Consider the following 16,208-nt stretch of genomic DNA (forward strand, 5'->3'; position numbering starts at 1 on the left):
ATCAAAATATCAAGTGATGAGTGATGATCTAATAACAGAACATATAAAACTAGGAATTTCATATACCTTCTAGAGCAGTTATAGCATTTATCCATAAAATACAACCTAAGGATTATTGTTGTTTGACAGTGCTTTCCAAGTAAATTAACATACCAAATTAGCAAGCCTAATTAGTCAAAAATATTTCATTTAGGATTTGAATTTCTGGGAAGTTTGTTTAAAAAAAAACACAGAATGGGAGCGCCTGGGTGGCTCAGTAGGTTAAAGCCTCTGCCTTCAGCTCAGGTCATGATCCCAGGGTCCTGGGAGCCCGGCATCACATCCGGCTCTCTGCTCAGCAGGGAGCCTGCTTCCTTCTCTCTCACTGCCTGCCTCTCTGCCTACTCGTGATCTTTGCTGTCAAATAAATAAATAAAATCTTTAAAAAAAAAAACCCACCACAGAATGTTTTACAGGATGTGTCTACATAAGATCATAGATTATTATAAAATTTAATATTTAATTACTGCTTAACCAGGTGGCCATAAAAGATTTTATGGGAGGTTGTATAATTGTTAGCAAAACTTAACTCCTTTAATACTTTTTAAGATTTTTATTTGAGAGAGAGAGCATGAAATGGGGGGGCACAGAGAGGGGCAGTGGGAGAGGGAGAAGCAGGCTCCCCGCTGAGTACAGAGCCCAATCAGGGGCGCTATCCCAAGACCTGAGATCATGACCTGAGCCAAAGTCAGATGCTTAACCAACCAAGCCACCCAGTTCCTCTAATAGTGAAAGATTTAGTTTTTTAAAGTAATCAAAGACCTGATAAAAACAAATATGGAAACCTTGTTTTTCTGGGCAAATAAGGAAGAAAAAAATAACTTGTTTATAATTACTTAACAAGAACAGACCAATAATCCAAAAAACTGGGTCTTTTTTTTTTAACAGAGAGAAAAGCCAAATTTTAATTTTATATCAGTGTACTTTTTTTTTTAAGATTTTATTTATTTATTTGACAGAGATGACAAGCAGGCAGAGAGGCAGGCAGAGAGAGAGGGGAAGCAGGCTTCCTGCTGAGAAGAGAGCCCGATATGGGGCTCCATATGGGGCTCCATCCCAGGACCCTGGGATCATGACCTGAGCTGAAGGCAGAGGCTTTAACCCACTGAGCCACCCAGGCGCCCCTATATCAGTGTACTTTTAAAACTCATTTACTTCAATCTTAGTCAGTCCTGACCACACATAAAATTTTTTTCAAGGATTCACCTTCACAAACCTTCTACAAGTTTCTTTTAAACTTAGATTTTGTCCTAAATTTTCCCTCTCTAACTAACCAGCTTCATTTCAGGACAAAATTATTTTCTTTTCCATCAACAAAAATGTCTTTTCATTTCTTATGTCATTCTTACATACCTATTTTTATACATACAGAGTCGCTTTTTTAAATCGTCTTCCAGCAGTCTCAATCATCAGAATTTTAATTCTGAGAAACCTAAGTCTGCAGTGAAAACTAGTAACAAATCCTTAGTTATGACACCAGAATTCTTCAGATTGGCAAATTTATGAATATATTTTATAACTTCTAGAAACTTCTTTTCATAGTATAACCTTTCAATAAGGCACAAAGCATGTTTACAACCTACTCGATTATCTTTCATTTTTCTGCAATAAGAAGCCAAAAGCAGACAAACTTAAATTTAGTAGTGTTTTAATATTTCATCTTATCTGGAAAAGACTTGGATAGCCGATGAATTTAACCTAAGTTATCATTTTACTTAGCACAACTTCAAAGTTTTAGATGACCAGTGATTTTTTTTTTTTTTGGAAGCTCTTTAAAAGTTTATGCACAAACCCTTTCATTTATTTCACCTACTCATTTTTAACAATTACCCATGAAAACTTCATGAGACAAACAAAGTCAATCATTATTTTAAGTCCTCTCCTGCTGATAAACTACAACAGGGATAACATAAGCTTAATGTATTAATTCAGGTAGAACAAAAGTTGGTTCTCTGTATTATATTTAATATTGATAACTCTAAAGACACGTTTATTTAAATCAAACTGACAACCTTACTTTAGCTTTAATACAGCATTTTGTTGCATCTGTATCCACTGGAAAGTCCATCAGTCTCTTTCCCAGTGACCAATTTTATTTGGGGCTCCTGTGGGGAACTCTGAAGTGAGTGGCTTAAGTCCAGGGGAGTTCTTGGGCTCCTTCATGTTGAATTGGGAGGTGTTTTAGTTTGAGCCTCCCAAGGAGGTAGCCCAATAGCTTGGGATGCCTTTGCTCCTTGATAGGGTAGGAGGAGCCAGAGTTCATGGCGCTAGAGGCACGAAGGCAGCACAGGAGCTGGCCCTGGGAGCGGCTGGGTAGAGTACTGGAACAGGAGGAGGCAGAGACAAAGGCGACAGGGTTGTGACTGGCAAGGCCAGAGGCAGATTTAAAGTTTTCCGATAACATAAAAAAACAAAACAAACAAAAAAAAAAAAACCAAAAAAACAAACCTCCTTCTGCTGTCTGGTTGCATTTCAGCCCCATGGTAGAGGTCGGGGGCAAGCAGTGGGCTGGGTACCAACTCTGGTGCCTATGCTTGGAGTGCAAGGGGTAGGTTTAGAATTTGTAGAGTCTGCCTGTCTTCCTCTCCCTCATTCTTCTGACTATTGGGAAAGGGGTCACGTGTCCTAAATTTTGTTCATCTTTATCTCTTTGGATCATCACTTAGGTCCCTTCCTGGGATGTGTCTTTAGTATGGAATAACATAAAAGTCAGAATTTGGAGAATTTTATCCCAGAGCATGTGAACTTGAAAAACATTTGGGTGAGCTTCTATCTTTCGAGTTTTAGACTGCCCAATTTTTACAAGTGCTTGCCTTTAAACCAATTAAACAGAGCTCTTCCACAAGGTAATTTGAGCAATACCATCCAGAAGTAGCGCAAACATCTTATGCTTGTATCACACAGGGACACGTGTACACGAACAGGATGCAAACACCTTTAGTCTATGTTTCATTAATATTTGTAGAGAGGACACTAAAGACCCAATTTCCAAATATCCCCTCCTTTTTTTTTTAAAGATTTTATTCATTTATTTGACAGAGATCACAAGTAGAGAGGCAGACAGGGAGAGACAGGAGGAAGCAGGCTCTCTGCAGAGCAGATCCCAGGACTCTGGGATCATGACCAGAGCGGAAAGGCAGAGGCTTTAACTCACTGAGCCACCCAGGTGCCCCTCCAAATATACCCCTTTTATTAAAACCAATCTGGGGCACCTGGGTGGCTCAGTCGTTAGGCGTCTGCCTTGGGCTCGGGTCATGATCCTAGTGTCCGGGGATCAAGCCCCGCATTGGGCTCCCTGCTCATCGGGAAGCCTGCTTCCCCCTCTCCTGCTTCCCCTGCTTGTGTTCCCTCTCTCACTGTCTCTTTCTGTCAAATATATACATAAAATCTTTAAAAAGATAAAAACAATCTAATTATAAGGCCTTACAATTTATGGATCCATTAATTCGTTATTTCCCATTTCCAGTTAGAACATGGCTGCTTGTGTACAAAGATTAAAAAAAACTCCAGCAACAGACAAACCAAATGAAGCCAGAGCACCTCTGTGATCATTGGTCCCTTCCCGAAAGCCGGTGGTTTCATTGACTGAACCAGATGTCTTCCCAGTGTTTGGTGACTTCGTCTTATAGCTGGCTTTCTCTAACTGTGTGCACAAGAAACTAATTCAGACATGTCAAAAGAACCCTATTTGGCCCATGTGAGACTCAGATTATCCTTAAATTTTCCCATTTAAGTAAATACTTGCAGCTATAGGCTCATTTGTGCTATACGTATAGCCAACTAGAATTTCTGTCGGTGGCTTTTGGTTTTCTGGGGTTGTTCCATCCTTTGAAGCAAGGTTCCCCATTTCTTTTAGTTTCGGTTTTATTTTTAGAATAAGGCTTAAATAAGGTCTAAGAATAGTAAGTGTGGCAGATTGACAGGGTGCTGTTCATTCGTGTCACTTTCTAAACAGTTGTGATATACTCTTCGATGTCTCAGTTTTCCCCAGCAAGATCTAAGACCCCCGAGGGGACTCGGAGCACTGGATGATCAGTCCTGATGTGTAAGACCCCAGAGGAACCCTTGCCTCAGTGGATGGGAATTCCTATGGGGCTGTGACAGGTCTTGAGGAACATCCTCAGACACTTCTAGGCTTTCAGTCACCTGAAAGCACTGTTTGGCTGGAAGAAGCAAATGGCCCCTCTCTTCAGAGCTGAGTGATTTAGTCTCTCCTATTTCTAGCCAGAAACTGTATTCAAGTTTCAAGCTTCATATTAATAACATCAGCATAATGCCAAAGTGAAACAACCAACCCATCAAATCCCCCCTCTAGGTTATTCCCACCTAGATTACATTACCAACCAGTAACCTTTAACAGCTGGGGAAAAAGTCAGGAGCTTCAACTTAGGAGGTCCAGATATCAGGAGAACTTACCAGATACAGCTGTGAGACATTGAGAAGTCAGAGGGGCACAGGGGGCTGGTGCTAGTACCAGCACAGAGTTCCAGTCGACCCCAAGGTGTTCTCAGGTGAGCTGCTCTGATAGCTTGCCTACTGTGCCAACAGAGCAGAATTGCCAACACATAATGAACAAACCTTTTAGAACTGGGAGAAAAAGAAAAAAAGGAAAAGAATTTTATTAGAACCCAAGTAAGGACAACTACCCAGGATACAAAATCTTCACAAAGAAGAGAGTGCTGCTGAGAATGAATGTTTACTACAGGGTATATATGGTTTTCTGTTACATCAAGAGTTATGGGTGCCTGGGTGGCTCAGTGGGTTAAAGCCTCTGCCTTCAGCTCAGGTCATGATCCCAGGGTCCTGGTGATCGAGCCTGGCATCGGGCTCTCTGCTCAGCAGTAAGCCTGCTTCCCCCGCTTTCTCTCTGCCTACTTGTGATCTCTCTCTCTCTCTGTCAAATAAATAAATAAAATCTTTTAAAAATAAAAAAGAGTTACAAATCACCATGATGAAGGACATTTCAGAAAAATCACAAATTTTATCTTATGCTTTTAGTATGTGCAAGGGTGAAGGCTTCAGGGCTATGAGAACAGAACTTAGGGAGATGTTTACTCTTATCTTTAGTTTGAAATGTTTCTTTTTGTTTTTTTTTGTTTTGGTTTTGGTGTTGTTGTTGTTGTTGTTGTTGTTTGCTAACAGATGTACAATGCGTGCTGGTGACAGAAATAGAGCCCATGCTTTCAAGTTTGGTGGAGTCACTGTAACCACGATAACAGTCGTGCTTCGCTGGGAGCCCAGGAGCAGGGCCCACAAACACTGAAGACTGATAATTTCCTTTATCACCTCTCGGTGCTTGTCCATCTCCCCATGCCCTCCCCCTCCCTCTGGAGAAATATTTAGGACAGAAATCTCACCCTAGGGATTCCCCAGGGCCCTCACTGCCCGGGGTTGCTGGTGCTCCTCCTGCCCTGACTGCCACTATTAATCACCTGAGCGCAGCTCCACCACCAGGGAGCGCAAAGCCCCAAACCCAGCAGCCTCCGCCACGGCCCTACCTCCGGCTCTGAACACTACACAGGTTGCCCCGCCGCTATTCCTGTGGACTCGCGGAGAGAGGGGAGGACGCTGGGTGGGGCGGAGTCAGAGCTCTCGCTTTGCCCCGCCCACTTACGTCGGGTATAAAGTCCTGCCCGTTTGCCGCGTACCCCCAGACCTCGAAGGCACTGGACCATCATCATGTCGTTGTCCAAGTCGACCATGGTTCTGGGTTACTGGGATATTCGCGGGGTGAGTGCCGTCTTGCCGACCGAGCCGCTCGGTCAGGGAGACGGTCGCGGAGGTGACAGGGGGCTCAGGGTCAGCAGCCTCCGAGAGGAGGGGCGATACTCCGGAGCCCGCCGACCCTCGCCACGGCGCAGCCCGCCCTAGCCGAGCTCCCCGACCACGGAGACCGATCCGGCTTGGCTTCTGGGATCGCCTGGCCCCGGAGAGGGCTGAGGACAGCAAGACGCTGAGGTCGATCTCGGGCGGGGGGGGGGGGGGGGGGCTTAACGACCGCCTGGGCAGGATGCACGGTCTCCGCAGCCCCAGCCAGGGGACGTTGGCGGGCGGGGGGTTGAGGGGCCTGTGGCCGCCGCGCAGGCGCTGACGGCGGGTTTTTCTTCCCCAGCTGGCACATGCCATCCGCATGCTCCTAGAGTTCACCGAAACATGCTATGAGGAGAAACAGTACACGTGCGGGGAAGGTAATTGCGTCCAGTGTCCGTGACCCGGTGCCCAGCGCTAAGCCCCCAGCCCTGGAACTGTCCCTGTGGTCTTATGCCCAGAGGGTGGCATCACGCCTAAATTGGGTGGGACGTCTGCCCCAATTACCCGGGAGCCCCCTGCTGTGTCCCGCGTGGGGAGAGGTGGATTCATCCTTTATCGAGCTGGGGATCCTCCCTCTGCCACAGTCCAACCCAGTTTACTAAATAGGCCCGGAGAGTAAATGGTTAACTTTGGGAGCCTGGGAATGTGAGGTGTTGAGATGAGCTTATTTCTTTAGATGTTTGTACTCTCCTCAGGCAGGATGTTAAGAAGGCTGGGGCCCACTTCATTCTCTTACAGCTCCGGACTATGATAGAAGCCAGTGGCTGGATGTGAAATTCAAGCTCGACCTGGACTTTCCTAACGTAGGTGGCCTTAGCAGAAGAGGGGGCAGAAGGGAAGACCTTCAAGTATATCCTTGCTTCTTTCCTCTCTGGTCTAGGGGCATCTAGAATGTGGGCTCTTAACCTGGATAAAATAGGTAGAATTCAAGGGTGCCTGAGCTTGAGAAAAAAGTTATTTTCATTTCCAGTAACCACGATTGAAAAGTTAACAATTCCTTCTCCGGTGAATATAGGTAATAAGTGGCATTGGTTATTAGCCATGGCTGTGACCTTGTCACTAGTAGAAATTGAGTATTTTCACATTACATTACATGTGTGGCAGATCTTGTACATAAATAGTAATTACATGCATCAGACTTTGAAAGTATGGTAGTTATTACACCTCCTTGTTATTTAACACATAAATAGGCACACATGATAATTCTGTTTCTTTAATGTTTTACAAATTGTGAAATCCTACATAATTTGCTTTATGTGTTTAAAAATCTTATTCTGACAAAAGGTCTGTGGCTGCGTGCACACGCACACACACACACACACACACACACACACACACAGATTAAGAGCCCTGGTCTAGAACCAGGTGGGGGGGCACCTGGGTGGCTCAGTGGGTTAAGCCTCTGCCTTCGCCTCGGGTCATGGTCTCAGGGTCCTGGGGTAGAGCCCCACATGGTGCTCTCTGCTCAGCAGGGAGCCTGCTTCCCCCCTCTCTGCCTGCCTCTCTGCCTACTTGTGATCTCTCTCCCTCCCTCTGTCAAATAAATAAATAAATAAAATCTTTAAAAAAAAGAAAAAAGAAGCCCTCCTTTCTTTAAAAAAAAAAAAAAAAAAAGAACCAGACGGGGACCCAACTGCTACTTTCTACTTATTTTCTTCTTTGTCCTAACACAGTATTTTCTCTCTACTACTTACCTGCAAGTCTCAAATTCCCCAGGAGAGAGAGGCAGGGAGGCAAGAGAGAGGTCGGTTGCTCATCTGAACTGTCCTTTTCCTTCCAGCTGCCGTACCTCATGGATGGTAAGAACAAGATCACTCAGAGTAATGCTATCATGCGCTACATCGCTCGCAAGCACAATATGTGTGAGTTGGGTAGGGCCAGCGAGGGAGACCAGGCTGGCAATTCTCCGGGAGGTGGATGATTCCAAGGGAGATTTCTCATCCGCTGGCCTGTAGGTGGCGATACTGAAGAAGAAAAGATTCGAGTGGACATCGTGGAGAACCAAGTAATGGATTTCCGCATGCAGCTGATCCGGCTGTGCTACAGCCCTGACCTTGTAAGTCTCCTTAGCAGGCAGGCATTAAGGAAAAGGAGTGTTTAAAAACCCCGGCGTTCATTCTGCTCCATTCTGCTACTTCTGCTGTCCCACCAACCCAGCCTGTCAGAAATGCTGGGGGGGGGGGGGGGTGTTCCATTTGTCCTATAACTCTGGTGTTGGCCCCCTGTTCTCTCTGTTCTGCAACCCCTATTGAAGGCAGTAAGAGGGAGGCACATGGAGGAGGGGGCCGCTAAGTGTCCCTCACTGGCCCATGCCCTGACTCGCTCTGAAGGTGGTGACAACTATCGTCTCTTTCTCTCTTTTTCCCTCTCTCCCAGGAAAAAATGAAGCCTCAGTACTTGGAACAGCTACCTGGACAACTGAAACAGTTCTCCTTGTTCCTGGGGAAATTCTCATGGTTTGCAGGAGAAAAGGTAGGAAGACAGGAAAGGGGGAAGATGCCTTTCTCTCTCCCAATATTACTGAACTCTGCAAACCTGACCATCTTATTGCACCCCTAGCTCACCTTTGTGGATTTCCTCACCTATGATGTCTTGGATCAGAACCGTATGTTTGAGCCCAAGTGCCTGGATGAATTTCCAAATCTGAAGGCTTTCATGTGCCGTTTTGAGGTGATGCTCCCTGCACCTTTCCCTTGCAGAAACACTCCCAGACTCCCCTGGTCCCCAGGGGACCCCATTATGGTATATTCTTTCTCAGCACCAGCATTTGCGTAAAGGGATCCATGATTGGAACCTCTAAACCTTCATGTCTTGGGAAGGGCCTGGCTTCTATACCTTAATGGCACTATCTGCATGAAATTGTGGCCGGGGGTGAGATGGATGCTATAGAGACAGGCAGTATGGGAATGTCCCTGGTTTGGGATGGGTCTGTTGGACTGGATTAGCGTCTTTACCAGGTTTGGTGTGCTTTCCCTTCAGACTTTGGAGAAGATAGCTAACTACATGCAGTCTGACCGCTTCCTGAAGATGCCCATCAATAACAAGATGGCCCAGTGGGGCAACAAGAGAATATGCTGAGCCGGAGATGGATTTGCACTGCTTGTTTTATTCCATCCTGTCCCTAGGGAGCGTGTACCCTCGCTTCTCCGCTCTTTTCAATAAATAGCATTTAGGCTACTGGTGTCTAGCTGGAATTTCTTTTGGGAGTAAAGGCCAGAAGAGAGTAAGGATATGTGGAAAATTTCCTAGATGTGAATCCAATCCCTGCAACACTGACAATCCCCCTACACCACAACTGTGTTCCAAGCTAGAGGTGCTTGCCCAAGTCCTGAGAGCAAGCACTAGAAACAAAGGTGAGATTGTGCAACTGTAGAGAACAGGTCCATTACATGGGACTAGAGCCCTGTAAAGATGTGGCATAGATAACAAGTTAAACTGTATGGGACTGTGGATTTTGCAGAACTGAAGTTCAGAAACAGACCCTTATACGTGGGAATGTAGTGTGATAAAGATGGAATTTCAAACTAGTGAGCTAACCAATAAGTAATATTGGGGTAGTTACTTACCAATTAAAAATGATAGTGGGGCTTCTGGGTGGCTCAGTCGGTTAAGTGTCCCACTCTTGGTTTCAACTCAGGTCATGATCTCAGGGTCATGGGACTGAGCCTCACATTGGGGTGCACTTGCATGCTTTCTCTCTCTCAAAATGAATGAATAAAATATTTAATAATAATAATTATAATAATAGACCCTTACCTTAAATGCAAGTTGGTGCAGGCACTTTAGAAAACTGTGGAGATTCCTTAAGAAATTAAAAATAGAGCTTTCCTATGACCCTGCAATTGCACTCATGGGTATTTACCCCAAAGATACAGATGTGAAAAGAAGGGCCATCTGTACCCCAATGTTCATAGCAGCAATAGCCACAGTCGTGAAACTGTCGAAAGAACCAAGATGCCCTTCAACGGACAAATGGATAAGGAAGATGTGGTCCATATATACTATGGAGTATTATGCCTCCATCAGAAAGGATGAATACCCAATTTTTGTTATCAACATGGATGGGACTGGAAGAGATTATGCTGAGTGAAATAAGTCAGAGAGAGTCAATTATCCTATGGTTTCACTTATTTGTGGAGCATAAGGAATAACACGGAGGACATGGGGAGATGGAGAGGAGAAGGGAGTTGGGGAAAATTGGAGGGGGAGATGGACCATGAGAGACTGTGGACTCTGAGAAACAAACTGAGGGTTTTGGGTGGGGGGGAGGTTGTGTGAGCCTGGTGGTGGGTATTATGGAGGGCACATATTGCATGGAGTACTGGGTGTGGTGCATAAACAATGAATTCTGGAACACTGAAAAGAAATTAAAAAAAAAAAAATAGACCCCTAACCTCATACCATTCACTAAAACTAACTCATCTTCAATGCAGTCCCAACATTAAACAGAGCTGTAGAAGTAAGTGTTCATGAAAATGTAAGAATATTTGTGATCTTAAGGTAGATTTCTCTAAATAGGACATAAAAACAAAAAGCCATAAAGGGAAATATTTGCAAATTGAACAGTATTTAAGAATTTTCTATGACAAGGGACAAATAAGTATAATTAAATGACAAGATGGCAAACGAGACAAAAAAAGGACAAAGACAAAGTACCAGTATAAAGACTATATAAAGAACTCTTATAAATCATTAAGACTTTTTTAAAATGGACAGAAATCTATGAACAAATGATTTACAGAAAAAGAAATGTGCTAGCCAAAAAAAGTATGAACAGATGTTTTTTTTTTTTTTTTTAAGATTTTATTTGTTTATTTGACAGACAGAGATCACAAGTAGGGAGAGAGGCAGGCAGAGAGAGAGAGGAGGAAGCAGGCTCCCTGCCAAGCAGAGAGCCCGATGCGGGGCTCGACCCCAGGACCCTGGGATCATGACCCGAGCCGAAGGCAGAGGCCTTAACCCACTGAGTCACCCAGGCGCCCCTGAACAGATGTTTATAATCTAAGAACTGCAAATTACAACAGTGAGAGACCATTTTCCATCTATCAAATGAACAAAAACTAAGATGTTTGTGAAGTGTTGGCATTTCCTGCCTGTGAGCCTGCAAATCAGTTAGTTACACTGGAGGACAGTTTGCCAACATCTTCTAAAAATCAAATCACGTCCTGTAACCCAACAATTTCCATTCTGGTGAAAACCTCCCCTAAGCCATAAGCTAAGACTGTGGTATGGTTTGTGGGAACAGGTGAAAATCCTGTCCATGACCATCAGTAGCATGGAATACCATAAGGCAACTGAAGAATGAGACTGTGTGAACTGATGTGGAAAGCCCCCAAGACACATTGTTGAATTTTAAAAATTGGATTGCAGATAAGCATGTACCGTGCAAAACCTTTTGCATTTTAAAGAAGGAAACCATAAGGTAAGCATTTTCTACAGATACATTTATGTTTGTGAATGCGTAGAAAAAGACCTGGAAGGGGACATGTGGGTGACACAGTCGCTTAAACATCCAACTCTTGGTTTCAGCTCAAGTTGTGATCTTGGGGTCATCAAGCCCTACATTGGGCCCTACACTTAGCATGCAGGCTTCTCAAGATTTTCTCTCCCTCCGTCCCGCCGGTTTGTGCTCTCTCTCTCTCAAATAAATAAATCTTAAAAAAAGAAAAGAAAGAAACAGAAAAAGGGCTGGAAGGACACACTGAAAAATGCTAACTTTACGCCAATGGGAGAGCCCCAGGCTTCAGGATGGAAGTGAAAGGGGATCTTAGAGATAGGGCTAAGGATTTCTTTTTTTTTTTTTCTTTGTTAGAACCATTATGCACTGGGGACAATCTATACTGAAATGTACATTTCAAAAGGGTGAATTCCATGTTTTGCTTGTTATACTGTGCTATATACATCTATTTTTTATTGATGTACAATTAACATAGAATGTTCTATTAGTTTCAGGTGGACAACATAGCGATTCAGCAACTCCGTACACAACTCAGTGCCCACCACAGTAAGTGTTGTCCCCATCTGTCACAATACAATGTATAGCTATATTCCCTATGTGGTGCTTTTAGTCTCCATGCCTTATTTATTTTATAATGGGAAGTTTGTACATCTTCATTCCATTTATCCATTTCACCCATCCCCCACCCACCTTCCTTCTGGGAACCACCAATTTGCTCTCTGTATTTAAGTCTGCTTAGGGGCTGTTTTTTTCATTTTTACATTTGTTTTGGCTTTTGAGTCCATGTATCCGTAAAATCTTTCTCTGTCTGACTTATTTCACATGGCATAATACCTTCTAGGCCCATCCATGTCGTCACAAATGGCAAAATCCCATTCTTTTATATGGGTAATATTCCATTGTATACATACACCACATCTTCCGTATCCATTCATCTATTTATGGACATTTGGGTTGCTTCCATATTTTATTGTAAATAATGCTGCTAGAAACATAGTGTGCATGTATCTTTTTGAATTGGTGTTTTTGTTTTCTTCCGGTAAATACCCAATAGTGGAATTATTGGATCATACAGCATTTCTATTTTTAACTTTTTGGGGCAACTCCGTAGTGTTTTCCAGTGATGGCACCAGTTTGCATTCCCACCACGGGTCCACAAATTTCCCCTTTCCTCTTCATCCTCGCCAATACTTGTTATTTCTTGTCTTTTTGAGTGTAGCCATTCTGACAGGTATGAGGCATTTCCCTGATGATGAGTGATGTCAAGCCCCTCTTCATGTGTCTGTTGGCCACCTGGATGTCTATTTTCTCTTTTAACAAGGGGAGTGTGTTCATATATTACTGTGTAAGAGAAACTAAGGGGAAGTGAACTCCTCTGGAGACTTATTTGGCACCACACTCCATATGCAAAGTCTTTAAGTGGTTTCCAGTCTTAGACAGTGAACTGAGGGCCAGATTGCTGTCCTCAGTGTACCAGGAGGCAAAGATCTCTCTTGGGAGAGATGTCTCTCTCTCTGTCTCCTCTCAGGGACAGAGGGTCTGAATGGTCAGGTGATGTCAGGAGGGCGGCCTCAGGAGGTATTAGACACAAGGTATTAAGCAGGTGGTTCAACTGCCACCTGTTGTCAGCACCGGTGACAGTAGTTAGATACCTAGGGCCGTATCTTGGATACAGGGAACCACTGGCCAGGAGAGGTATGAAGCTGGAGTTTCTCGGTAACCCGTAAACTATTGACATGAGTTTCCACAATCTGAGTGGGTGAAGTGTGTCCTCAGGGAAGGGAAGGACTTGTGGGTTTAGGGAATGCTGGAGGAGTTGAGAATGTGTCTGTCACGAGATAGAGGATATGACCAGAAGTCAGAAAGGGAATGAGTGATTTATTGCTGTGTAACAATATTACCACCGATTTCGCGCTGAAAACCACACACACTATCTCACAGTTTCTGTGGGTTAGGAGTCTGGGCACATCTCTACGGGGTCCTCTGCTTCAGGGGTTCATGGGAAAGCCATGGTCTGTGTGTCAGCCGGGGCTACGACCCCATCTCGAGGCTCAAGATCGAGATCTCAGATCAAAAAGGACCTGCTTCTGAGACACGAGATTGCTGATAGAATTTAGTTCCTTATGACCTGTTGGACCGAGAGAGGCTGTTAGGTTCTTGCTGGCTGTCAGCTGGCTGGGGGCCACCCTGGGTTCCTTGGAAAGGGGACTTTCTGCTTCATTAATGCTGGTAAAAGGGAAAGTCTCCTGGGAAGACGACTGCTACAGTCCTGTGTAATGTAATCATGGAAGCAACATCCCATCACCTTTGGGTTCCTCTGTTAGAAGCAAATCACTGATCCCACCCACGCCCAGGGGGAGAGAATTTCTCACAAGTACATGAGCACCAGGGGCTGGGATTATGGGGGACTGTCTGTTCCCCACACGGAAGAAGGCAAGGAAACAGGAAATTGGCCACGTGGTCCTCTGAGAGAAGACTCCTGGGAAAGATGGGTGGCAGAAAACAGTGACAAGGCAGTTAGAAGGGAGAGGCTTAAAAAGTATAAATCTGCCAGGGGAAATGGATTTCACGTGAATTCCAGGTGGATAATGGGTAAATCACATGTTCCAACTTTTTCTAGTCATTATGTTTGTTAGTGAAAATCCACTAAACGGTTATACAAAACTGTGACCTTACTGACCCAGGAAGCTGGGAAGGACACTGAGAGGAACAGATCCATTCTACAGGAGCTGCAGTTCCCTCAACCCCCAACCCACCCCAACACTGACTCTAACACAGGTAGGGGGGAAGAGACTACTGTCACAGTGGTGGCCTCCAAGCAAGGAAGGGAAGCTCATGCCCTGTCATCCCAGAGGCATGCAACACATAAACATTGAGAAATTAGTCTACCAGCAATGGGGTTGTACAAGGTACATCCATAAGAGCTTTCAAATGAAAACAAAAACCTTTAATCAGCGCTTTAAATGTGGTAGAGCAGGTCTCCCAAAGTATTAGGGAAATTCACCTGTGTTCATTGTTGAAGGCTGAGCAGCTGGATTAAGGCACTCCCAGTTCAGAAAGAAATATCTTGGGGCGCCTGGGTGGCTCAGTGGGTTAAAGCCTCTGCCTTTGGCTCAGGTCATGATCCCGGGGTCCTGGGATCGAGCCCTGCCTTGGGCTCTCTGCTCAGCAGGAGCCTGCTTCCTCCTCTCTCTCTGCCTGCCTCTCTGCCTACTTGTGATCTCTCTTTCTGTCAAATAAATAAATAAACATTAAAAAAAAAAAAAGAAAGAAAGAAATAGCTTAAGCTCTATGACTCAAGAGAAATGAGTCATAGAGCTATCTCATTGATGGGATGAGTGGCCTAGGGGACACTGATGTGGATGGACGGATCTGCCGCAACAACCAGCTCGAGGACCTGCGAGAACGTCTGCATTTGGCACAGAAATGACACACTCCTTACCCTCCATCTGCAGGACTAGGTGGGTCATTGAGCCACACCAGCTAAAGGGATTTAGCTGGAGATGGATGGTAGGGAAAAGAGAAGGAATGGGCCATTAGCCGGTGGTTTCTCTAATGAACAAATGTGCTCATGGCACGCCCCTGCTTTAGTTATCCTTCATAATCTGACCTCTATTTCCTTTCCAGCTGCATCCCTAGACTTGTGCCTGTCCCTGCCCCGGAGCACTGGCTATGAGCCTTGCTGAATTCCCTAAGGAGAAGCAAGCTTCTGGAGTCTGGAGGCTGCCTGGATAGAGATCCTGGCTCTGCCCCAGTAATTTCTGGCCTCCTGTGCCTCAGTGCCTTCTCCCATAAGTGAACTCTCCCTCACTGGGATATTAGGAGCATGAAGCCAATATTTCTAGAGCACTCAGAACAGACCAATGGTACATACATTTGTAAATATAAATAATCCGAAAGTACCATGTTCTCTTTTATCTCCACGCTTTTGTACCTGCCGTTCCCTCTGCCTGGAATGCTTTTGCTCCAGCCCTGCCTGCCTAATGCACATTCATCTGCTAAGGTAAGCTTAGAAGTCGCTGCCTCTGGAGGCCACAACTGACATTCCCCACCAAAATGGTTAGTGATGGTCACCAAAGATTTGTGATCGTTTTCCTTTGGGGAAAGCTTCACTACCCTCTTGCTCTTAAGTGAAGCCCTGTGACTTGCTTTGGTCAATTAAATACAAGGAGAAATTACATACATATTCCAGGCAGAAGCTTTAAGAGCGCGAGCATGAGTTGCCCTATCCCCTCCCTATTGCTGTGATGCCTCTGTGAGCAGGTATCAGGCTGAAGTTTCCGCCTGTATGACAGACAATAAGGAGCAGGGCCCCTGTTGACCACATCCAACATGAAGTATGGGTCAGAAATGAATGTATATTAAACCACTGATGGGGAGCCTGGGTGGCTCAGTTGGTTGAGTATCTGCCTTTGGCTCAGGTCATGATCCTGGGGTCCTGGGATTGAGTCCCGAGTTGGGCTACCTACTCAGCAGGGAGTCTGCTTCTCCCTCTGCCCATTCCCCTTCGGGTGCTTTCTCTCTCTCTGAAATAAAGAAATTTTTTTTTAAGATTTATTTATTTGACAGATAGAGATCACAAGTAGGCAGAGAGGCAGGCAGAGAGAGAGAGAGAGGAGGAAGCAGGCTCCCCACTGAGCAGAGAGCCGGATGCAGGGCTCGATCCCAGGACCCTGGGATCATGACCTGAGCCGAAGGCAGAGGCTTTAACCCACTGAGCCACCCAGGCGCCCCTGAAATAAAGAAATTTTTAAAAAACAAACTTAAAAAAAAAGAGAGATTTGGTTGAGGACTGACATCTGTCCTCCCCCAGACAAAATTAAATGCAGTTATTTTAAACCTCTTTTCCTTTAGGATTCAATGTTTTCTCCCATCAACTTACCACACTGAACTCTAACTG

The 16,208-nt window shown here is 44.8% G+C and overlaps 1 protein-coding gene across 1 annotated transcript; it reads left to right on the forward strand.

Annotated features, from left to right (window-relative positions):
• The first annotated feature begins 5,638 nt into the window (after positions 1 to 5,638).
• Positions 5,639 to 9,027, forward strand: LOC123939008 (glutathione S-transferase Mu 3). The gene is made up of 8 exons (XM_046000897.1): positions 5,639 to 5,769; positions 6,152 to 6,227; positions 6,589 to 6,653; positions 7,631 to 7,712; positions 7,806 to 7,906; positions 8,227 to 8,322; positions 8,410 to 8,520; positions 8,830 to 9,027. Exons 1-8 carry the CDS (start codon positions 5,719 to 5,721, stop codon positions 8,926 to 8,928), a joined length of 681 nt encoding a protein of 226 aa, XP_045856853.1. The 5' UTR covers positions 5,639 to 5,718; the 3' UTR covers positions 8,929 to 9,027.
• The last annotated feature ends 7,181 nt before the right edge of the window (positions 9,028 to 16,208 follow it).

The sequence above is a fragment of the Meles meles genome, chromosome 1 (genome assembly GCF_922984935.1).
Source record: "Meles meles chromosome 1, mMelMel3.1 paternal haplotype, whole genome shotgun sequence".
In the NCBI taxonomy this organism is placed as follows: domain Eukaryota; kingdom Metazoa; phylum Chordata; class Mammalia; order Carnivora; family Mustelidae; genus Meles; species Meles meles.